The 25,927-nt window shown below is 40.4% G+C and overlaps 1 protein-coding gene across 1 annotated transcript in view; it reads left to right on the plus strand.

The window, feature by feature from the left end:
• Positions 1 to 25,927, plus strand: part of RPS6KA2 (ribosomal protein S6 kinase A2) — a gene marked incomplete at its 5' end in the record, with an annotated part of 172,225 nt that overhangs the window by 126,042 nt on the left and 20,256 nt on the right. Inside the window, 4 exons of the mRNA XM_082306308.1 lie at positions 3,672 to 3,736; positions 12,461 to 12,563; positions 16,431 to 16,561; positions 18,308 to 18,433. Coding sequence (XP_082162434.1) covers positions 3,672 to 3,736; positions 12,461 to 12,563; positions 16,431 to 16,561; positions 18,308 to 18,433 — 425 coding nt within the window. The remainder of the gene's footprint in view (positions 1 to 3,671; positions 3,737 to 12,460; positions 12,564 to 16,430; positions 16,562 to 18,307; positions 18,434 to 25,927) is intronic.

A 25,927-nucleotide genomic window follows, 5' to 3' on the forward strand; every position in this document is an offset into this window, starting at 1 on the left:
CTTATTAACATGAGGCTGCTTTTATATAAATCCTTGCACTCTATAATGTGTTTAAACTGGCAATTTGATCTGAAAGCATTATTTATCTTCTCAGACCCTCGTGGGACTGGATGGCATGTAGGAATATTTGCAGGCAGTAGGTTTCATTGTGCTGATTATTCTTTACAGATAGCTTTGATTACTAAATTGAAGTTAAAGTGAAGTTAAAAAAAAAAAGCCAGAAACCTAGAGAAAGGTGAAAGGTTTGTGGTCATGTGGTGTGTCATCATGTGCTGCACTTCAGCAATCTGCTAAATACCCATCTCTATGCCAAGGAATGTCCATGCCCAGGAAACAGTTACTCTTGTGCTTTTCAGTTACTCCTGTGCTTCTCTTTTCTCCGTGAAAGCACATCTCTTTCCAGTACCACCATAGATTCGCAGATGGTAGATGAATGGCTGAAACATGCTGAGCAAATCCAGAGAGACTCCACCACAAGCACTGGTGCCTATCCTCTCCCATGGACTGCCACAGTGGGGTCAGGGTCGCCCCTCCGGGCTCCCAGAGTTGTCCCCAGTTGAGGAGAGGACCAGGCCACATGGTGCTGCCTGTAGCCACAGCACAAGGCCCGGGAGGGAGCTGTGTGCTACACCAGCAGGTCGGATGGCAGGAAGATCAGGGAATAAAAACTGCAGGAAGCACTGAACCTTCTCCATGGTGTAAAATGAGCTGCTGGGAATTGGAAGTCCTTCACTCTTTGCAAAGTTAGGCTATTACTGTCCTAAATCTCTCTAATACATTAAATTAACCAGAGATAGAGTCAAACCCTGGCACTCCTAACAACGTATTCTCTCTGTGCCAGAGCTCTGAGGTGGCCCCAAGTGGGAAATGCTAATTTTTCAGACAAATGCCTATGTCAACTGCATGCTGCACTCCTTGCTGCACACTGCAGTCCTCCACTGATGGAAGTAGCTATGGGTGGGCTTTTTCCTTGGTTCTGCTTTTTGTGGTTTTGTGGAAAAAAGAACACCAACAGTAGCAAAAAAGTGTGGCTTTCAAATGGATCATGTGAAAAAGGCAGGTTATTCCCATCACACAATCATGTAACCCTAAGCCTGCAAAAGAGGGAAAAGGGAAAGAATGACAAAGGGACAGAGCAGAGAAGATTGAATGCATCCGCAGTTATCCTCTGTCTAGGGAATGCTACCAGTACCTTACAATGTCTGTAGCATTTATCCCAGTCCTTCGAAATCAGTTTGGCACTTGGGTTTCATCCTTATGTATTAAAGAGCAACTAGCGCATGTTACAAAGTTTCCAGTCACCACCACTGAATGCAAGACATTTTCACAGATATTTCTTCTCTGAAGAGTTGCTTAATGTAATTCTCTTCAGAGTAACTGTGTTGGTTTCATGTTTCTGTTGGCACTGCTAAAATCAGAATGAATCTGCCAAGGGTATCTCGTGCAGACTTTAGACTGTGCATTGGAAAAACATGCTGAGGAAGACATAGAACAAGCCTTATTACTAAGTCTTAGTATTTTCTTATTCAGTACCCAGGGGCTGTAAACAACTGCCTAGGGAAGAGTAAAAATATGGTAAGCATATGTGATACTTCACCCAAATGCTCCCCCAGTCTACACCTGCTTTAAGCTCAAGCAAGGGGTTTCATGAACCTCTTGTGGTTTGTCAATGACGTAATCTTCAACAGATTTCATTTCAACATACTTTTCTGGTCTCTCCCTGAACCCATATAAATATTTTGCATCCACATCATCTTTTCCAAGAAATTCCATGTCACACAACTATCTTTTGTCTGAGGAAACATCTCCAGATTGTTCTGAACCTGACTCCTGCTAGCATCATTTAATGACCTTTATTTTTGTACTGGAAAGGATGTGGAAGAGTTAATTCCTATCCCCTCATTCAAAAAAATCATGACCTTTTAGAACTGTATCATATACCCCCTCAGTCATCTGTTTCCACGTTGAAAAGTCAGTAATTCCATACAACTCCTTCTTGCCCTTCTGTGATTTTTCCTACCTTTAATAAATATACCCTTTTATAGGTGAGGATGTCAGCTACTTTCCATACTCAAGCTGTAGGTGTACAACAGACTTATACAGTGAAAACGTAATGATGTTCTCCCTTTTGTCCTCTTTTCTCTTTCTAAGATTTGATTTCATGTTGTGTTTCCCTAGAACAGTCCATCACAACCCAAAGACCTCACTCCTGAGGGGGGATGATCACCTCCAAGCACATAATTTTGTATGGTGGGCTAGGATTGTTTATCCTCATGTGCGCCACTTACATTTGTCTATACTGTATGATTACCAGGATGGGGAAGAACATTCCTCTTGTGTTATTATGCAGGAGGCCTGACAGACTGCATGTTATGCAGGCCTGCATGTAATGTTCACAAAGTGTTTGCTTTTCTTATCCATTCATCAGTGAATGTTAAGCACGCTGTAGGAAGCCGTTCCTGATCAGTGCCTTTTGGCAAACGTTGGTAATGTCTTGTACACAAGGAGAGCAGATGTCACATTTTACAAAAGTTTGAGTTGACAAGACCTTTCTAAAGCTGCTTGTAACATTGATCTTCAAAAAGTACAAATACTGTGTATAAAAAGCTGAGTCCTCTGAGGTGCTGAGTGCCTTTTGCAAGGTGCTTATGAATCCCAAGTCCTTTTGGGAATCAAGGATGCTCAGAATCCTTGTAAAGAAGTGCTGGGTACCTTTCAGGAAGTCATTCGAAAATTGCAATGCAAAGTCTTTGCTTCCAGATGTTATTGCTCCTACTGAAAAATGAAAGGTGCTATTAATAAAGTCAAATCAACCCCAAAAATGGCATGCTAAATCATCTCTGACAGTTGTTTAATTATTACTGAGCACCTGTTGGGTTTTGTGATGGCACTGAAGCAAATAAATGCAACTAAATAGAAAAGGCAATCTTCAGTGAAAACAAAAGGCAAAAGTAATGAAAGAAGTAGATTCATTACCAGATCTCAGAAGAGTTTCCCTAAATTTCCTATGGAGTAATGTAAGAAAAAACTTAACAATATTATCAGTGAAAGAAACATACCAGAGAGAGTGATGATTTTAGTACTCAGGCAAATTTGAAGGCGGTATTTGACAAGGGGGAACCTAAAACCCTGGCTTACCTCAAATCATTTGGAGCCTTTTGGTATTTTGAGTCTGAACTTATTTGTAGTGTAGCTTTGCCCATCTGTGGAGAATGGGTAATTAGACAAGATTTGAAAGTCGGTAGAGATAGCAGAGCTGCTGCTGGTGGCAGGGAGCAGCAGGAGACCTGCCATAGTATTAGGACATCTTGGGGCCTCTCCTGGCCTCGCTGGTGCATGCGCTCTGCTGCAGCTGAAATCCCATGTCTCATCTGAAGCCTGAAGAGAGCAGCTACTCAGCCTTGGCACCAGCCTCAATTAGAGAAAAGTAAAAAACCCTCAGCCATCAGATGTTCATTAATGAAGTGCCATTGTCTGTAGTTATGGTTTATACTGTTTATATTGTTATGGCAGTTGCACTGTTCAGGGTTTCTTGACTAGAAGAAATATTTAGATAGTGCGTCCGGCTTTGTCAGAAGAAAAGAGGGGATGGGAAGGAAGGCTGGAGAAGAGATGTCATGCAGCACTTTTCTAAGCAAGACTTTATTCTGATTCTTTCATTCTCTTGTCAGGTGCTGGATTCGATGGAGTGGAAGAAATTAAACGTCACCCTTTCTTTGTTACTATAGACTGGAACGTAAGTGGAGCAGCATTTTATTTAATTTTTTAAATTATTTTTCTTAGCTAAATTTTTGAAGACAAACTGCCATGCCTAGAAAAAAGATGAAGTGAACTCTAACATAGAGTACCCAGGAGCTAGAGCCTTTTAAGTGGGTGCCTATGTCTCTTGCATACATAAATACATCTGTTCACATACCCACAAATGAAAGAAATAGAAACCTGCTTTCAGCATGGCCAGTTATTTCTAACTGCTTGTCTCTGTTTTGTCTGATGGTCTGGCTTACTACCTGAGGCTATTTGTAGTGTTCTGCAGAATAATTTCCACATTCAGCTCTAATAAACCTGATGCATTGATTGTGGGAGCTGGACTGGAGTGAAAATGAGCAGCTCTAAATGAAAGAATTCCTGTAATATTTCAATCGCAAAGGAAACCATAGCCAAAGGACTGGGCTTGAAAGAGATACTCCAGACGGAAGCGATGTGATGCTCGATGTCCCTCCATCTGTCTGCTCTTATGTTCCATATTGAAATACTTGCCCCTTCTCACTGGATCAGGCAAGCTGGACTAAATGCTAGTTTTATTCTTTCTGATATCAGGGACCTCCAGGAATCCTTTTCTCTCTTGGAATTATTCAGAGCAGTCCCAGGTCTGCTCTTACACATATCTGCCAATAGTGACTCGAAGGAGCTCCCAGACGTCCAGGCACACCCTTTTCCCAAACACCACATGGTGCTACTGCAACTGGCTGGGTATTGGCAGAGCTGGTACAGCAGGCTGTACAGCAGGTTGTGCTACTTTATGCTGGGGGAATCGTAAATCTTCCAACACGATAACTTTGTTGACCCCTTCTGTCACTTTTGGTCTAAGTGACTATAGGACAGGATCTGACCCTCCCACTATATTGCGATGGGGGCTGCAGAAAAGCACAACATAGGTGTCTTTTCAGAAGAGTGATTTTACATCACTGAGTATACAAATCAACCAGCCAGAACAGGAAGCAGCAACTCCTCTTACAAGTGGTTGATGTTTTATTGAGGTGAGTCATTAATTTAACATCAGCACTCAAAATTGGAACAGCAAACATTTGATCAAATGTAACATGGTTCAAATAAGACATGTCGGACGTGATTCACAGAATGGTAAACAAGGATTTATTTTATTGCTGTCAGCTACAGCTCATAAAGCTGGTGGTAGAGATTAGCTAAGTATTCAATTTAGATTTGCAAGAGGTTAAACCTCACATTTTCAGCGTCATATTTGTTCAAATCAACTTATTTTTAGACAAACCTGGAGGCAAACACTTTTTGTTCTTGATCTGGACATCTGCCAATGCATCAGAGCTCCTGTTTGCCACATCCTCTAGAATTTTATAGTTTAATTTTATCTGACCTGTGTTATGGTATTGTTATGTCTCTTTAATATTTGATCTCAATTCACTCACAAATGCTGGTGTAACAGGTCCCATTGATGCAGTTCTCACTATAAATTCTGATAAAACAGCATGAATGTATGTGACAGAGCCATTCTCAAACCTCTGCCCAGGGCTTTAGAGTAAAGTGAATTCCTCTGTGAAAGCACATTTTGTGGTGCTCAGGTGACCCACAGAATCATTTATTTTGGAAAAACTCATTAATCTAATTTCAATTGCATGTTGAAGAGTTGGCATGACTCATAAGCATGTTAAGAGATGATCAATGAAGGTGGAGTTTGAGGTTTTCCTTTATGGCCCAGCTGACTTTTAGTCCCATTACACATCTTTTGGAGTCTAGATTTTCTTTCCTCTTCTGCTTCTTACTAATCATGAGATTCTGTATAAAGACTTTACATTTATGAAAACATTAAGTGAAAGCAAGAAATAGAGAATCCTGAAGTTGGGTTCTTTATTATTATTATTTTCTGTATTCCTCTGATATCTCCACAGTCCTCAGCCTTGCAATCAAAATACAGGTCGGGTGCATACATCTTAATGTAATAAGGAGCACTGGAGCAGTGAGAGGGTTTCTTCTTCTTCTGTGTTTGCTAGTGGAGCAGCTGAGTAACTCATCACAGAGAAATGAGACTGCATCTTGGAAAGGTTTTCAGCAAAGTCAGTTCTGGACTGTGAGACTCCTCAAGACCACCTTCTCTCATGAGGATTGGTGATTGTTTCAAGCTCAGCTCTTTAGGGAACAATTTCATGCCCGTCCTAAGGAAATCGTACAGTCCTCCATCATTTGAGGAGGATCATTTGAAAAAGTTCTTATGGATGCGTTAGGGAAATAGCTACCATGAAGAGACTAGGTATCCTTCAACATGACTTGGAGCTAGAGAGGAAGGTGGATTTAATTGCCCTTTGATGTCTTATCTAGCCTCTAATTTTGCTGTAAAATGTAGCTGTAAAGACCCATTTTAATCCAACATAATTAGTGCTTACTGTACTCTCTTGGAGACAGACAGATCATTATTACACAGATCAGCTATCATCTTTGTAATATATTTTCTCATTTAATCCTAATTTTACTATCGCTCATGGAGATCTTGGGAGGCTTATCTAGTTACAGCCGCAGTATTGTATGCATTTCAGAGCAGTGTGAGCCAGCCTGGCCCTGAGCTGAAGCCAGGACTTTGCCTTAAGATGATCACCCAACCAACTGTTAACACGTTCTCCATGGGCCCAAACAGAGAAGGGTCAGAGAACAGAAGTGGATCAGGCACAGATGTTTAGTGCTAATCTCTGTACTGCTGCAGGAAAAAGAGTCCCCGATGCCCTCATTTTGTTCTTCCATCATGTATACAGAATCTCTCGCATCGATTTGCAGGCAGTCAGCAAACAACATTGTAGAGGCAGGACATGAATGTTGATTTATTTTATACCTTGGTAATATAAAGACCTCAGAGAGCAAGAGGAAAGCTCTCTTGGAGGGCTTCTGAACTACTTTGGCAGCTATGATAGACAGGACTGCTGCAACTGACAGCATAGAACCTTTCAGCAACTGCAGGAAAATGATCCTTCATCAAGAGTCCCCTTATCACGAAGGGTCAGAATGGGTTAGTGCCTTCTAGAAACCCAGTGTGAAACAGGTCTTTTTTTAAGCAAGATTTTTCTTACAAGAGTGACATGATAACCAAGAACAAACTGCCAGGTTGCTTCATCTCAGTTTAAAAGAGATTCAAAGCAGAAATGAGAGTTACCTGCTTCCTTCCAAGTTGTGTGTCAAGTCTAGGTATCACAGTGATGAAGTTAGAATCACAGACAGAAACGTATAAATTGGATCTTCACGTCAGAGTACTGTCAGAGCTGTTCCCTTGGGGTTTGGATTGGGGCTTGGTTATTCTCTCTATCGCTGAAGTGTTTACCTGTTGGAGCAGTTGTTTCCTACTTGTTTCCCATCTTTCACTGTCTTCAAACAGACACAACCAGACAGTGTTTGGTTTGGATGAAGGCAGCAAACACAGTGGAAACAAGACACGCAGTGTAAAAAAGCCCCCTGTTACGATGCTGCAGATGCTCATGCCACGCACGGCAGTGCTTGAGAGCGTGTGACCACTGCAGTAGGTGCAATCCTGGAAAACGTGAGTGTGGCCAGAGAATGACCGTCCTCCTCCCGCCCTTTCCCACAGCTGCTTTATGTCATTCCCATGTTCCGGGGTGCCATTCTTCAGTACAAATCTCCAGCCACCCTAAGTTTAACTTAACTTAGTAAGTAGCACTAAATGAACTGTGAACAATCTGCCACTCAGTTTTTATGCCCAAACTTAAATTGTGGCATGAGCTGATCTCTGTAAAAGTCTCGGTTTTACAGCTATCGTCACCCAGTAACAAACCCCTAAATTCCTACTTCCCAGGGTGAAAAATATCTGCAAATATCACTTACTGCTCTAAGGCATTTAGTAGGCACTGTGACACAAATTCAATAGCTCCTTTGTTAAATGAATGGACTGTCTTTCATGATCAAGGCTGGGATTCACAGGAAGGAGATCAGATGTCGAAATCCTTCTGAGTTTTACCTGCTTACTACCCTTGCACCCCCTTTTCTCCCTAAGACAAGCAGACCCAAACCGAGTTGACCTCAGATAATTTCAGTCATTGGCTCTGAGAAAGCACAGTCTGGTTCCTGATTTTTGTATTACTGTTTCTTCTTTCCAGGTCACGCATAAAGAATTTCTGCCTTTTCATTGAAAATGAAAAATGAAATCCCTTTTTGCAGACTGCAGTCAGAGGAGTGGGCTATAAACAGTAGTTTTTGTTTAGGTGGCAGGCTAAATCGGAACTAGAGCAAATGACATGCTAGAAAAAGAACTGTCAAATACAGCTGAGGGAAGGAGTGGGAAGAAAGTGGACTCAAGTTCTATTTCCTTCAATATTAATCAGAGATCAAACTAAACTGAAAATGTGAATTATTTAATTGTAGATTTTACCAACAGCAAAAATTGATCCCAAGGTCTGAATTCTGCTAGCTTTTCTATCACTTGCAGGCAATAATGTTGAGCCATTAATCTAGGAGAGGACAAACATTTTAGAAGGTAGTTCATCCTTTTGTCTGCTGATTGGGTTTTCCATGACAGGTATATGTATCAAGGGAGTTTATTCTCACAGTGCAAGTGCGTCACTGTGGAGGATAGTATCTTTCTGTTTCTAGAAGGTGTCTAAGCAGTAATTCAGTTCTTCATCAAAGAAGCTCAGTTGAGGAAATGACTAAATATTTTTTAATTAAGTTAAACGATTTTCTTTTTCTTGATATTTGCCAGGCACAGGTACAGGGCATTTACATCTCTGGGGTTTTTTAGGAGTGCATTTTTTTAAAGATGATGAAAAATTAACTGCTTATAAATAACAAGAGACAGACGCATGTTGCAGCATTTTGTTATTAGTCTCCCTGGTATATTACTTGAGTCCCAGCTGAGGAGGTGTTCAGATGAAGCTCATATCAGGGATCTGGCAACATACATTAAGAAAAGGTCATTGGGACCTGGAGGAAAATTAGTTATTTCAAAAAAAAGGTTTTTGTCCCAAATCAGAAAGGAAGTTGTAGTGAAGTATCAGAAGCTCATAGTTTCTCAGACTGCTATAGAACTGTGTTCTAGTTAATTCACAGGTACTTGTTAACCTGAAGGTACTGATTCTCAAAGTCTCAGAAGGATGTGAGGGTTGATAAGTAGGCAGAAGCATGGACATGTATTCAGGTGTAAATATCTAAATCAGTACTGTCACACCTTGGAGTTCATCACCCTCATTCTGTGGATTATGCAGTCCCTCTGCAGAGCCTCTGGATCCAACAGCCATGCGTAATGCACAGTGATTCCTGATACCTGTCAGTCACTTTTTTCTGTAATAAGTCAATGCTGTGGTCAGTTTAAAAAAATGGGCATGGGATGTGGGGGGTTATTCTTTATTGAGAAAGAGAGAAATTACATTCTCAATAAAATATTAAGGGCTAAGGAATACATTTCTCCTTTACGGGTGTGGAAGCAATATGGAAGAAAAAAAAATCTTCAGCTTCATATACCGGTGCAAAAATAACACACATATAATGATCTTAAGCACCTAACCTGAAATTTAAATGCTTCAATTAGCACTAACATATCCAAAGTCTCTTTTGAATGGCTAATAAGATACCCTAAAATAATAATTTGGATATGAAAACTGGGATTTCAACTGGGACAGCTGGGACCTTGTTCCCATTAAAATAGGTGATGGAGGAACTCCCTGTGCCTTCTGCATACAGAGCCAGGATTACCATGACTTGGGATGTAGATAACTTTAAACTTTACCAGAAGTTACGTGACAGCCAGGTAGAAATGGTCAAAGACAAGATTTGAAATTGAACTTCCTATGTCATTTGCCATTCTGGTTTCTGTTGGACGAGATCAAGGTGATCCATCAGCCCCAAATAATTTTGGGACCACAGTAAGAGATAAGAGGTTAATACATTTCACCTAAAATTAGAAATACTCTTGGAAAATCCAGAAGGATCTCAGATGCTCCAAGAGATTTGTTCTCTGTGTGTACAGAAAACAACGGCTGTGATTCTTACTATTTCCTTAGATCAGCTTGGGTCACGTTGTGTTTTGCAGCCTGCAGGATGCGGGTTTTTAAAGGAAGAAGCATTCTGCCTGCAGCAAGCCTTCGTGTTTAACTGTGTTGGGCTGCCCTGTGGTTTAGTTTGCTTTAGTGAATTGGCTTTGGTTGTAGTGGCTCACTCAGAGAACTGGAGCCAGTGTGGAATGGGAAAGTCCACAGATGACACTGCTCTGCTTGTTCTTGTTCCTCAAAGATTTCTTTTAGTTACCCGATTCAAGAGCTTGGGGGAAAAAAAAAAGTTTTAGGCAGTTTACCTTTTGCTGTTCCTAGTTGTCTAGTCAGAAACACCAGAAATAATTTTTATCACAAGTGGAAAAGAAAATGGAAAAGGGAGTCATCCGGGTTGCACTCAGAGGAGGTGCCTTTCACTCACACAAACAACTTCTTTGTTTGCATCCCCTCCCATCAAGCGAATTTGTGATTACACATCTTTAGGTGGCGTGTGACTCACGATGAATCTTAAATCCCTCCCTAGAAGTGGAGGATGTGGGTTAGGGATTCAAAATACAAATGTAGCTCCAACAGCACTTAAGAAACTACAGATGGGGGGAGGAATTAAGAGGCCAGGGAGAATATGGTTACAGTAATCAAAAGAGAGTGCAGTTCCCAAATGATGTACGACTCTCTAAAACGTGTTCCAATTTTTGGACCTCACAGGATGAGGGGTGCATTTAATTCAAGGAGGAAGCATGTGCGTGTGACCATATTGCTTTCTGCAGTAGGAGGACTGCAGTTGTGAATTAAGACAAAAAAAGGGAAGCTGGAATCAAATAGCTTCCTCAAAGTGAAATCCTAGCAACAGAAAAACCTTCAGTAGGTGCTGAGTTCTCTTTTAAAGTTCTGTGCAGACAGAAAAAGATATATGTTAATTACTAGGTTGATACTTTTCAGTTGATGAGTGACACTTCCTGCTTAAGATTGCAATTGGCTTTTAATTATTTGGAAGACTGGCTTTCCATTGTGGCTCACAGCAATTATTCATCTCTTTTTCTCTCAGAAGATATGGAGCAGTTTTACGCAAGCAGGAACTTTTTATGGTGAAATGGCCATTAATTATTGCAGTCATTTCCAGCCTCACCATTCCACTTTTCCAAGGAATCATAATTCAGCCACAAACATATGCTTTATGCTAATGCTAATACTATGCTACAGAATGTCCTGCCTCAAGAACCTTTATTTATCTATGCAAAATCAAGTTCAAATTATGTTGATGTGTATGTATCTTAGGTTTGACCACATGCTTTACATTACAGAAGTTAATTCACCACAAAACCCACAGTTAAAAAGAACCTTCCTGCATGCAAAGAGCTGGGCAAACATGTATTAATCTCCATTAAATATTTGGAAAAATCAGCTCATTATGAAGTTGTTTTAAGAGCTAACCTAAAAATACATATTACAAACAGTCATAAAATTGAACTCTCCAGCTCTTATCATGACTTGAAAGTTTGGATGAAATGTTATATTTATGCTCAGACATGTTAATTATTGGGCGCTGTCTGTGGCAACTAATTCGGCTCTTTGAAACCTGAGAACAAAAGCATTGCTAGAAAGGGGATGCAGCCTAGGGACTGAAAAGTGGGGCAGGGAGTCAAACTGGAGCTCTGTCCCCCATGCCGCCATCAGCATGATGTTCGGTTTTGGCCATTTCAAGCAGACGTGATGCAAAGATAGCTGAATCAATAGGACTCTTTCCATTGACCTCTGTAGGCTTTGGATCAGATCCAGGCATGCTGCACCTCAGTTTGTTCATCTCCCAGAGCGTGTGTGCGTGCATGAATGCTTGCAAAGGAGCATAGTGAAGCAATTTCTTAAAGATCACTAAGCATGAGTAAAGAGGCCATGAATTCCCTGGTAATAAAGGCAGTGTATTAGCATGCATTTATGGTGACTGTTACTTATGTGATCCCTTACGTGCCCCCTCACTCACCAGCACAAACTCACACACCTAGCAGTACTTAGCTGTTGTATGCCTTCCTCTTTTCCTTATGTTTTACCTTGGTTTTGCTCCTCTGCTCAAGCCACGTTTAGGCCTTCAGCATGATTCCCCACCCATCCACATTGCTTTCTTCCTAACATCTTTTGATGGGAATTTCATCTAATCCTCAGCTGTGAGCCCCTTTCCTTTTACCAGATATGCCAAAAGAACAAGTCTCTTGTTTAGGTTGTGAGCACCAGGCAGCCAGGCCTGTTGCTCAGCTCAGTCTGGCAGAGTGTCAAACATATTGCTAATTCCTGACAAATAATAAATGCTAAACCAGCCACTGCTTCCTAGCGGTTCTTTGTGCTCATTGCCATTGCTCCATTGCTCAACTCACCCATGCACAGTTTCCTGGTGTTACCATTGCACGTTCCAATCCTGCCCTTAAGACCACTGAATTTCCAGATGCCTCAGCTGCAATATTGTGCCAATCTACAGGTTAAATTTTTACCAGAAACATCTGTGTTTATATGCTAGATTCCAGTAACTAAAAAGTGAGGGGACCATCCAGAGCACAGGTTTTAAGCCAGCCAGGCAGGCAGGAGCCAGAGCTATGGATACGTCATCCTTTTTTGTCAGTCCTGCAAGGATGGCCCAGAGCTGAGAGAGGACACCCTAAACAAAGCAGGGGAGTCTACCTGCAGATGCTAAAGGTGTACAGATTTTTGTTGATTGTGATCTGTTCTTCTCCTTGTAGAAACTATACAGGAAAGAAATCAAGCCACCTTTCAAGCCCGCAGTGGGACGGCCAGAAGACACTTTTCATTTTGATCCGGAGTTCACATCTCGGACCCCCACAGGTTAGTAAGGTGGCATACAGGTAATGCATCTTTTCAGTGAGTACATTCATTCTTCCTTCCCCTCCCCATTCCAACGGGGTCTAAAAGTCTCATCACCTGTGGCATTACTGGGTTTTGCAGTATCCAGCAGGAAGCGAAGACTGTTTTGCATTTCCAAGAAAAGAAGCTCATAAGCATTTCACCAGCTTCACGTTAATTTGTCTTAAGGAAGGACAGATTTCGCATTCTTAATAGGAAAAAAAACTATTGATTTGCTATTTTATTACTCTTATCGTTGTTTACATTAGCTGAATTTAACTATTTTAAATTACCTTGGCTTCAAAGAACTTTGCATCTCTGCAAGTTAGTATATGATTATATATTCCATAGATGTTTTCTTTAATTATAAAATCCTATGGACTGTTGGAAGTTAATACATGGTTAACAGTAGTGAAGAATCATCAAGTTCTCAGACCAGTGGAGATCTCTTATGCCATCTCTTATCTCCTCTCTTATGCCAACAGGAAATTTGGCCCACAATATTTAGAAAATCCTTGCAGTGAGAATGTTGTTCCTATACTTTCTATTTCCTAACAGGAATATCACATTTTGTGCACTATATATATGAAGGTGATTGTTGCACAAAACACCATCTTTCCACTCTTCTAGCTGAAAGCAAGAATATCAGTAACCTCAGAGTGGTAATCCCAGTTATAATGTTGCCTCTTGCTAGACATGGATAAGCTACATTACATTTCTACCTGTGATATTCCTGTGTAAAGAAGTACCTATTTCTACATTCTAAAATGTAAAAATTTAATTAGCTGTTGTTTGTAAAAGACGTTGAAGACGGTAACCACTGTAAATATCACATGGTATTGTTTTAATAACCAAGTATAAGTTCTCAAGCTTCAACCCTCAAATTGCCCCAGAACTGTTGCAGTGAGAGTAAAAGATCTGAGCTTTCATTACGAAAACACCTGCATTATAGCACATGAATCAGAGCTGAGATGTCCTGTAGTTTATGTTCAGGCTCACCATGACCTTCAACCTTTTTCTTAAAACTAGCCCAAACCTCTATTCAAAGCCTACCTCAAACCTCCTTTCATGGGGTATGAAATTGTGGCATCTACTCAAAATCTTTTCTCAGTCTTGGTTCCTAGTTTTTTGGCAAAGATGTGCTGACTTTCACAAACTATGAAAATATTACAGTCTGGGTTTTTGAATCCAACTGGAACATCCACCTGTCTCCAGTATATGCTAGTCATGTTCTAATATTCCTATCCCACTGCATGATCTTTGGATACCAGACATTTCACACCTTTGATTTTAGCTTTAATTCAGAATTCAGAGGAACTCATTTCTGAGTTGCTTTTTCTGGCTACTTGTTTCCTAAGTACACCACTATGGACCCACATCTCATTTGTGCTGACTCAGCTCCTCAGAGGGAGCAGGAGACTGAAGCAATCCAGGTTATAAACAGTGATTTAAACAAGGATCAAACCAAGATCATTCTGATCATCCAACTTAGATTTCAGTCCACAAATTTTTGTACTGTTGTAAGTGATGGAGCAGCATGCTGTAACTGTCAGGGATGTCTTCGTCTGGCTTTACTGCTGAGAAAAAATAGGTAAAATTGCACCTGAAGTATCTAAATCTCCTACTCTACAAATAAGATAATAATGTTTGCTAACCCCAGTGAAGCATACTGAAGTAAATTACTTAAGATTTATGAAGCCCTTGAAAATCCTGTAGAGTTGGATGCTCTAGTGGGAGAAAGTTTTATGACTTTCACAGGGAGAAAGATAACCATTATGCAAGATTAGTGATTGCAAGCGGGACTAATTCAGACATATGAAATTATTCTGTATTTATCAAGACTAGAAAAATTATTTAGGTCTCATAGCTATCAGTTAATTAACATGATTTAAATATAATTTTGCACTTAACACAGGTGTTTTAACATTTAATTCATATGATGGGTATGTCAGTTGGTGGTGATGAATATTTAATATTGAACACCAAATAATCAGTAGTTCTTCTACTGTGGTTGATAAAGAGATTGGCAGTGAATTATGAAGGAACAGTTATTTTTAAATAGAGATGACCTAGCACTTGCATTTTAGAGCCGGATCACAGCTTTTCTGAAGTTCAGGAGTGTTCAGATTTGAATTATTCTCATTCGTTTTTTAAAACAAACATTTTTGTCTCTTAATTAATCCCTCTTGGAAAATCACTGCTGTATATATGCCATCGTAAGAAGTACCCAGTGATGCAAGAGGTCTGGTGTGATTCATCCATGTATTTGCAAGGAGAGTGCCCATCAATACACTGAGATAAACAAATAGCCCACGTCATTTTACCAAAAGACAAGCTTCTCCACTTACTTTGCAGTGAGGTCTGACTTGCTGTGCTTATTTCTGACTCCTGTCAAAGCTGAGGCGGCTTTGTAATGAGATATAGAATTAGCTGCAGTCTCAGTTTTGTTTATTTCTGAGCAGATAATTTGTTTTTACCATATTCTGGCTTCAGATCCTCTGTTCAGCTGACCAGTAGATTTATACAGGGAATGTCCCCACAAGGAAGTACATTCTTACATATTTTCAGGACCTCAAGCAGTACTCAGTCTTCCACACCATTGCCCTTCACACTAATGGGTGGTGCTGATGGTGTAGGTAGGTGAGTCAGATATAAGATCCAGTGGCGATGTATTTTCTTTACTCTAGTGAAACCGGATATTTACAAGTAGATGGCTTTCTAAAGGAAGTTTAGCTTTGTAACCTTGTCATGGTAAATCACATGTTGCACTGCAAGAAATTGGGGGGGGGGGGGGGGGGGGCGCAAAAAAAATGAACAAATAAAAGGTGAGCAAATTTCAGTACTATAGGTTCTATAATATCCAGCCAGCTACCCAGCTACCCAGGAATGACTTGCAATGTGACTCTTACTTGCTTATGAGAATACCTGGGACAAAACATAACTGGGGAGAAAGATCTCTTTAAATCTTTTCAGAATTTTAAGTGAAGTGCAACTCTTCTCTTCTTGGCTCGGCAGGCTGTTTCTCTCACTGAGAGGTGGCGTAGGTACCAGGAACTGCTCTCTAGTTATTTCATTTCAAAGGTAGAATAATTCAGGGCTCTGTTATCTCCATCTGTTCCTCCCCTGTATTTGCCATGTCAGGGGAAGGAGTGGGCGGAAAATCTCCATGAAGGTTAGTTAAAACACTCCTAGCCATTTTGTTCACCTGAGGACAAGTCAACCAGCATCTTCCCTGGAACAGGTCCCAGCTCCTAAAGCTGCTGCAGAAAGATCCTTATGAGGCTGCAAACCACCACTGCTGAAGCATCGTGCTGTTACACCTGCTTCAAGTCCTGTCTTTTCTACATTCTCCTGACCCACGCAACATACCACATTACTCAGAAAGCACTTTAGCCTTTGTAATTTCTCTAGTCAAGGTGTGCTGCGAAGGACAGATGTAGCATCTTGCAGCTTTTTTCCACTCCCTGGAGAATCTCTGCTAAGCAAAAGGGGTGCCCTGCCTTGAGCCATCTGTCTTTCTCCTAGCCTCGCCGTCCTGTGCCTTCTCTCTGTGCAGACTCCTGGCACAAGCAGTGCTTTGCCTAAGAATGAACATGCACTGTGAAAAAAACAGTATCCAAGAGGAGAGATCCTTGCAAACAATACCACCGCACTGTTCAGATCCAGAGGAAAGGGATGGAGCATGCACAGCAAAGCCTTGATATGGAGGTGGATTATATTTATGTGTGTCTGCCAGTTTAGCAGGATCTGCTGTTGACTGATGGGGGTGACTGTCTGTTGCAGGTGCTGTGCTACTACTTTCTGATCTTTTGTGCAGCTCATGACGCCATTTTCTTCCATCTCCTACAGATTCCCCAGGTGTTCCTCCAAGTGCCAATGCTCATCATCTTTTCAGAGGGTTCAGCTTCGTTGCCTCTAACTTGGTGCAGGAGCCTGCACAGCAGGATGTGCACAAAATCACCGTCCATCCGATTGTGCAGGTACTGATGCTGATGTTACACTTCACATTTGATGGGCAGATACGTATGTGCATAATGTATTTAAATTGCCTCAGCATTCTCACTGGTATTTCACAGCTACCCAGTGTAGGTAGGAGATGTTTACATGCAGAATGTAGGAGGTGGAAAATGAGAAATTTTTCCCAAAGGCTTTAAGTTCACATTCTCCAGAGCCTTTACAAAGGAAATAGGAATTGCATCTTATCACAACGGAAAAGTACTTCTGAATACCTGAAACAGTATTCCAGTTGTGCATACAGGTCAGGTAACGAAGTGTTGTTTCTTCAGTGAATGCATGTCATTCTCAACAGTTTCGTCTTGGATTATGTGATGCAGTCTGTGTTGGCAAAGGTGTTCAATGAACTACTGCTGTAGGCTCCCACAGACACGGCGCCCCAGCTCCTGGGTGTCAGAGGCCACCGTGTTCCTGTCGCTATTGCACAAGTGCCTGGGTGTACTCATATAACCCAGAGCGGCTTGACGGAGGAAGGAGACTTGCCAGACACTCGGTTCTTTGCTGCTATTCCCCTACAACATGCTCTCCAGTTGTTGTAATTTAAACCAGAAATAAATTGGTACAAATGGCTTAATATCTTAGAGGAACAGTGAATTGGAAGAAAGAACTGGGCTGCTCAAAGACGCAGCAAATTTTCCCACAAGGAGAAAGTTCCTGTCCTACCCATAGCCAGAGGTACACATGCCTCAAGGGGAGAGCCCCTGCCTGTGGCTTTCATAGGTTTTCACAGTTTTTATCCCTATTTTAATAATTTACAGTGGAATATGTCATATTCTTAAAGATTCTCTTATGCAACAGTAAGTGAAATGTTGTCCAAGCAATTACATCCCAGAAATCATATCTATTCCTGTGGTTTGTTTTGTAAAAATGTATTCAGTGTTAACACATGCATGTCTTAGAATTTAGAAGGTTCTGTGTGGACTTTGCTAGTGAGGTGACATTTTTAGACTGAGGATCCTAAAGGATTTTTAGAGCTGCTGGTCATTTCTTGAGTCCTGGGATGGAATTTGCAGCAAGGCCTCGGATTTGGGTTTCACCATCTAACCAATCCACCTGCCCAGACATTTCCCAAAGGGCATATGAACTAATGATGCCATAGATCATTCTATATCCTTCAATAAATAAAATAATTTTAAAGTATTTTCCTACTATTTTCACTAGTAATATATTTTCTTAAATTAGGTTGGCTTAAAATAGTAACTTTTCTCTCACATAGAAATCATAATTAAATGTATCCTGGACCAGACTTCCAGTGGTCTGGAGGCACACCCCATATGTGGGGTATCTGTTTTGAAGACTGTGAAGCTATTAGTAGTTTATAAGTTAGCTGGCCCCTCAGTAATTAGAAATAAGTTTATATTGCCAAGACATGTGGGTTTGTCAGGGGATTTGGGCCCATAGTTTCCTGTGAATTTCTAATAGGAGGCGATTGTCTGTGTTCCTTAAATAGTTTAGAAAATCACTGCTTTTTTGCCATTACTTCTACATGGACAACTTCATCTTACAGACTGGGAAAAGGTAAAAAGGGAGAAAACACACTTGTTTAAGTAAAGAGCTTCAGATTTTTTTAACTGCACTTAGAAAAACTGCTAAGGACAAGAGAGCTCTGTGAAGGAGATGAGATCAAGCTCTTCCTTGATTAAGATGAGGCTAGTCCTCACTTTTACATACCCATGTCCTGATTACCTTGTTTCTTTTGTCTTTCCCTATAGCAGTTACATGGGAACAACATTCATTTCACAGATGGATACGAGATCAAGGAGGACATAGGAATTGGCTCCTATTCAGTGTGCAAGAGATGTGTTCATAAAGCTACGGAAACAGAGTTTGCAGTGAAGGTAAGAAAGCCTTCTGGTAGATGCCAGAAATGTGGCTGAGGCTGCTCTGCCAGCCTGGGCAGCAGTGCAGTCAGTGGATATTTTGTTGGCTTATCTCTTCTTGGCAGGTGTTGCTTGGGGTTTTTTTTCTAATTTTGGAAGATGACAGGTTTCATGATAAGCCTTATATTATTTCTCACACCTTAGTCTTATCAAGTAAAATTCCTGGATGGAAAAAACCTTTACAGTCTTGCATGGCAATTCTGCTAATCATTTCAGCCATGCTCCTTGCAAAATAAATAAGATTTTTAACAGATCCTACATTGAATCATCATAAATAAATAAAATAACACATAAAATGATTGCAAAGTTGAAATAGCATTTTGTTCTTCTTTCTCAAGTTATTTACTTCTGACATTTTTATTGTAATTAGACAGATTTGTCAGCAAAAACCATGCTCACCTTCAAAAACTCAGATTTCCTTTTGTCTCCTTGACATTCACCACCAAAATGCTACACAAAGGAGCAAAAGGCAATCTTCTGCAGAGATTTAAAATATTAATTCAGTGCAATTTAGTTGTATATTAAAGACAAGTCAGTGAACTTCAGGCTTGATCAAGCAACACTACATAAACCAGAGTCACCGCAGCCGCAGAGGCCAGGAAGCTGCTAGGACGTAGGTATGAGGGAACCTTTTCTGATAGGGAAGAACTTCAGTAGAACTGCTTTGGAAGGTCACGCTCGGAGGACTAAGTCACAATCTCTATTAAATGCTATTGAATAAACAGTATGCAGCTATTACACAGGGCAGAACAGACCAATGTATGTGGCAAGTGGTTGTGAGGTTACGGCTCAGAGGAAGAGTTCCAAACATTCCATTTTCTTTAAGAAAAAGGCGTAGCAATTAAAACACTCATAAGATAGAAAAGTATTTAATGTTTTTGTTCTTGTACCAAAAAGAGACAAGATTGGATTAAATGAGGAATTAGTATAATGAATTTGAAAATACACAGACAGTTAAGTCAGATCCTTTCATTCTGTAATGGGAACAGATTGCTTAAATGAGCATAAGACAAAAAGTAGCTCCTTGGAATCAGTACATAGAGAAATGTATTTACCAAACTTGCAGTAAACAAGGGATTCTAGCCAGTTGCTGCTCTACTTCTCTTATTTTAAATCTTTAGAAAAGATACGTAAATTTAGCTTATAAATGAGACTGGGTCTTTGCTATTAAATGAGATAATGAGAGCTTAAAGAAGTGATCCAAACTGCAGTCCATGAGATAAATGAACTGCAGGTAGTCAATAGAATAATATCGAACCCTTTATTCAGTCTTATTTTCCATTACAAGACTGATGATAATGCAGTATCCATGAAAGTCCATGAAAGTTTTGGTGTCTCCCCATGGTGGCCACAAAAATCTGGAAACCACTAATAACTGATGATCTGTTGATGTCACTGTTCAAATAACAGTTGATTTTTCTAGGCTACACCATAATTAGGAGCATGGACCTACCAGCAGGTCCGTGGGCTTGCGCATGAACATGCTAGGATTTTAATTTCTAATGAATGGAAAAATTAGGTTTTCCCAGTGTCCAGGTCATTTGTCAACAGATGGCATTATGTTACAGTAGGTATGGGTTCTGTGTAATTAAATTACATCTGTGATGAACAAAATATGTTAAAGTAATAACTTAAATATTTTATTTATATCCAGTATTGCTGACAGTTTTATCAGTGTAATACAGCCAGCGTGAAACCAAAATAGAAAGACCTTGCTCCTCAAAGATGTCTGAGTGCATGAATCCAAGAGGGTCCAGCACCTACTCAGCAGCTGGGGGTTTGGAGTACCTCAGAGGATCCAGAGCAAACTCAGCACTTGGAGACAATCGAAACTCCAGAAGAGTTTAACACTGTGAATGCTAGGTTTCTGCTCTTTCCCATTTTTATTAATCTTTCCGCTTTTTATTCCTTTCTTCCTCCACTTCCTATGACTCTTTTCTTGTCAGGCCGATATGTCTTGATTTTGACCACCAGTTTAGGCAACATATGCAGCATTTCAGCTTCTGACACAGTGCAAGTCAAATGTGTAGCGCAGATTTGGGGTCAGAGACGGTTGGTGGGTTTCTGTTTGTACTGTCTTTCCAGCACGTTGAGTGCTGCCTCTTTGATTATTATTCCTACCAATATATTAATTTTACTTTCCTTTCAATTTTATTTTTATTTCACATTAAGATTATATCATTTTGTTATCAAAGTAGCTCACTTTCATAAAGATTGTACAATGCCATCCATTTCAAGTAATTAGATAGCACAGGAGTTGCAACCAATATCATAATTATATATCAGTCCCTTTTGACATGCATCCTTTAACTCTCTCTATAAAAATCACTGTAATTAGTGTCTTTTGATTTCTTTCAGTAAGTATAATTTTCTCAGTACTCCCTAATACATAACCTTCACAGGAAAAAATATCTGCAGTGATAGTTTGTATGACAGGCAGCAGCCCCTTTTGCCTGGCACCACCTCATTAAAAGCTCCCTCTTTAAGACGAACTGCCGACATGTCAGAGAGCATAATCCCGTCTCCCCAGGCAAAGCTGGTGATAGTGAAGGAGTTAAGGAAATGACGTGGTGGCATCACTGCGGGAAGACACGCATCGTGTCACTGGGTAAATAATCCCTCCGTGGAGACTGCCACTCACCAGGCCTTATTTACTATTGCCGTGTAGTGCCATACTGAGACAGCAGAGTACCGAGCCAGAGTAACATGAGTCAGAGCTACAGCCAGAAAATCCACTCAGAAAAACAAAACCTTTCCAGAAGCAGAATATATTTATTAAAATGCAAAACATTTCATCCCTTTTTGTTTTGCTGGCCATCTGCAACTAATTAGGAGCCATCTTACAGAGATAATTAGATGTCTAGCAGTGCAAAGAAGTTCTTTGCTGGTGGTGTAAAAGCACTTGAACAGATCTGGAATTTCACTCGTTTTAGAGTTCAGTGAGACTAGGCATGTCACTCACTGAGGTGCTTTTGGAAGTCCCTGTAGGCATCTAACTGCCTTTGTAAATCCAATCGCTGAACCTGCAGAAGAAGAGAATTTTCTTGCAACCTATTCCCTCTTCTTCCATGTCATCTCTAAAAATGAAATACTAATAATAAACTCTAAATCTATTTTAGACGTGCTCTCAGGCTCATAAAAGCAATATTTAAGAATTCAGACTTATGTCTCCACTTCTGAGAGCATTTCAGTACCATGCAACAGAAAACCTTGTAGACTGCCAGCTTTCCTGCAAACTGAGTCTACCCTGAAACTAGCAGCCACCTACCTGGGTCAGTGCAGGTAGGTGTTGGTTTAGCAAGTCTTTGTATCATATTCTACTGCATGTACATACTCTGAGGTACTTTTAAAATTTTGTTCTTAGACTTTCTTTCCATTTCATTCCCAAGTGAAAAAAGTATAAAGTTATAAAATGCAAGTAAGTAAATTGTTCATTCTTCTGAACGCTTTATAAGACTCTGGTAGAAAGAAGAGAGATGGGGGAAAAAAAGAGTGTTCTCCTCTGACGGACCTCTAATGTGTTTCAGATTCTTCCGCTAGAATATTGATCATCCTGACTACTGCAGGCATAATGATTTTTGGGAACTGGCATTGTTGATCACAGTTACAAGCTTCGCATTGGTATAAATGTAACAGTGAAGTCAGAAGCAAAGAAAAATCAGATCAAACTATTTCAGTCACATCAGTATCTAGAGAAAATAAGTCAATTAAGTAAAAAAGTGATGCTAGAGCAGATGGGAGGGATTTCTGTGGATGGAAGAAAGTCTGCAATGGAAGCCTAAACAGATTAAGAGCTCTCGTTTGGAAAACAAAGGAAATGCTACAGTTCAGAGTTCATGGTGAACCAGATTTTTCAAAACCTGCCAGAGATTTGATGCAATTAGGATATTCCAAGAGTTTTTCTTTACTTAAAACCTTTGTGCTGGTTTCAAGCTTGGATCCCTACTTGTAGCCAAGCTTTCAAGCTGGATTTTCAGATGTGCTTCTTACTGATGCCAGATTAAGTAAGTTTGCAAAGGCCCTGATTGCATCCCCCTTTTTCTAAAGATTTCTCTATTTAGATTGACTCCTTACCCCCAGGAGAGATCACTGGTGGATAATAGCCAAGTAGAAACTGCTACTGCTATGGCCTGTTGTACCCCCAATACGGTAACTGCCCCAAACGTTGCAGAGGCGGGTGGCATAGGTGCCAGCTTCAACAGCTTGATGCCAATTGTTTTCTTCTCCAGGTCAAAAGAATATCTAACTGGTTAAGTCCTATGGATTTTCAATCCTTCCAGGCTGTTAGAGCCACAGCAAACAACTGGGTAAAAGGACAGGGTATACATTTCTTCCTCCCTTGAAGAAGAAAAACATACAGTAGAGATAATCCCAAATGACAAGTCCAATTTTGCCGATGCCAATATTACAGTGTAATTTGGATCTCAAAACACATGTGAATTTCATGACTTTTTTCCTATCTCTGTAATGTACTAACCAACTATTTGGCTCCAAATGTTCCACAGCTGTGAGCAAAGCCAAATTTTGCACTCTGTGTCTGCCTCTGGGATACAGGTTAGTTTATGCTACAGTCCTAGTAAATCCTACAGTTCATATATAATTCTGGTTATTTCAAAGCACTGAAAGTACATCTATCTTGGCATGTTTTCATATGTGCAGACTGGGGAGAAGGTGCATTTTAATTAGCGATAAGAATGCAATACCAGCGGAGAAGTGATGTCAACATGCTATCAATAAATAGAAGTCAGTAACTCCTGAAAGCTGGTTTTAGCAGGCCTGTGTAATCAGACTTGCTATATACTTCTATTTATTTGATAATAACAGTGAGTGACCTAGTCACCAAAAGCTGTATGAATTCCAGAGTTGTTTCATAATTTCTTTAAATTTCATTTTCCTCTTCCGTTGATGTTCATGGTCTATCGTTTGGTTGTTTCTAGGTGGTTGGTGCAAGTAGATACAATGTCATACTAATCTGAAGGCAGCAGGTTTACACAGTGGTATTTAGTTGGCTCTACAGCTTTTTCTCCATAACCTATATTATGGTTATATCAGGAGTTTAGTGCTGAATGCAGAAAGCGTGAATAACAAAAAAAGGTAATCTTCTAAGATTGACTGCAGTGTGGTGCGCTCTTTTGCAATGCTTTTAAAGAAAATAGGAATCCCGAACACATATGTAGCTTTATTTATTGAAACAGGAAAAGGAAAAAAAAGAAGAAAAAAAATCAGTCCAAAGGTCATCAGATCGCCTTGAGAGTTAAGCCATGTCTGTAAATCTGGAGAGATTTGCTTAGATTTGTTTCTCCTTAACCACGGAAAGTCACTAAAGTGACTTTCCTCTAAAGTGAAACAGACTGTAAAATTTTCAGGGGAGGGTTTGTGTCTATTTTTGTCTGTCTGGGAGGTACCTAGTATCTGGTGGAACATGGATAAATATATCAGTATTTTAATAGGCAAGTCAATGGAAAGTTTGCTGGATAACCTCAGATTTCTGGGCCCTGAGCCTGCCAGCTTGTCAACACCAGCAGGTACCCATCCACTGCTTGTCCGACCTTTCCTCCTTCTGCCTGCACCAGAACATGGTACAGGGGTCAGGCCCCAGGGTCTGTGCAGAGATCTCCAGGTCAGAGCCAGTGGTAAATGCATCCCCTTTAAATTTAGCTTTGAAATTTAGCAGAAGGTACCTGCTGCTGGAGCAGAGTAGGAACAGGACTCTGCAAGGGAGAGGATGGGCTGAATGGGTATGGATCAGATGCTGGGGTCCTGTCTCAGTTGTCATTTGATCCCTCATCATGCAAACTCCTCTTGACTTTGCTGGGTGGCTGTCAGAGTAAGGTTTGTATGGATGAGAGTATGGCTCTATCACACCTCACACTCAGGGGGGAAAATGGCATCAGGAAGAGTATAATGTGATGTAAAAAGACCTCATTGAAAAAACTGTTACCCAACTGAAGGGAAATGGGAGTGATAACTGTGCTTCCATAAGCCTCTGACTGTCCTGGCTCTTCCCCGAGATGGCTTATCAAATTATCTATGAAGCGCATATCTCTTGCCTCTGCAAGATCATACTGATGATTCTGAAAGATACTTTCCAATATTTTATTGAGAAAATATCTCTGATTGCAATCTCCCCAAAAATTTTCACTTCTATTTGCTTTCATTCCCTGAATGATCTGTAATGAAGGTGTTCAATATACTCAACTCATACGTAGGATGGAAATACAAAGATTCGAATACCAGCATCAGACAAGGGTTGCATAAAAGTGTTGCTAGTGTAGTTAAAGTTTCATTAATAAAATTGAAAAACAAGTCTATAGATTTTTGTCTTACTAACATGCTTGCATATAAGTAAGTGAGTTTTGCCTGTAGTACCTGGGTAGGACTACTAAATCCTGTGGAACCATATGCTATTTTGATATCCATGGTTTAAGATAGAATATAAACAAATTAGAGAAAATCTCTAGCAGAAAATATGCAAGAATTACAAGGCAAGCTATATCAAGAGAGCTACAAATATATATGATGTAAGACAGACAAGAGTCCAGTGGGATGCCATCAAAATCTATAAATATCTCTAAGGTGATATAAATGATGGATGACAACCATTTGGCTGCTAAAGACAGCAAGACAAGACAGAATGTCTTGAAGCTAAAAAAGGGAGTTTCAGAAAACAAAGTCTGATGGTGATAGCAGTTGGTAAAACAGACTCTTCAAGGAGGTGACCGAGACGTCCTCCCTCTCACAGGCAAAGAAGTTGGATCTGTCATATTAGTGGAAATCTAGCCTTCCAAAATGCAGGGTCAGAGGTATAAGACCCCTTCTTACCTTGATAAACTACAGAGAACACTTACCATGTTCTTCCTTGAAATTTTGTTTATAAAGCTGGGATTCAGGAAATCTTGTTGTCCGGACACTTCAGCAAAAGACGTTTTTCACTGTCTGAAGGATACTTAAGCTGGTAGTGTGGCACCAGATTCAGTAGGCTATAGGGTGCCATGTAGGAGATACAGGCTTCAGAGCAGATTTAGGCACAAATCTCTGTGCGTCTTTGGATTTGAATAGGGAGGGCTGTTTTCCACAGCGCTCGGCAAAGAAGCCAGCATGAAGAGCCCTAGACTACAATTGGGGTCCATGGTGGATACGCTGAGGGTGATTACAAACAGCATGGACGGATATGATGGAAAGAGAAAATTATTTGCAGTAAAATGGATGAAGTAGCAAAGGAGTGGTGGAGAAAATTGTCTATGAGGATCTTATGTCTGATCTGTGAGAGTGTTTTTGAAGGCTTTCTTGGTTTTCCCGTTTCGAACAACTGGACCAGGGCCGCTGTGTACAATTTCACTCACCACAGCAGGAGGCAACATAGCATATTTTATATGCCGTCCTCATTTTTTAAGATTTGGGTTTAGTCAAATACCTGCAAAACTTCGATGAGTCTCACTTTTCTATTGTTTT

The sequence above is a fragment of the Platalea leucorodia genome (assembly GCF_965183815.1).
Source record: "Platalea leucorodia genome assembly, chromosome: 3".
NCBI classification, from domain to species: Eukaryota; Metazoa; Chordata; class Aves; order Pelecaniformes; family Threskiornithidae; genus Platalea; species Platalea leucorodia.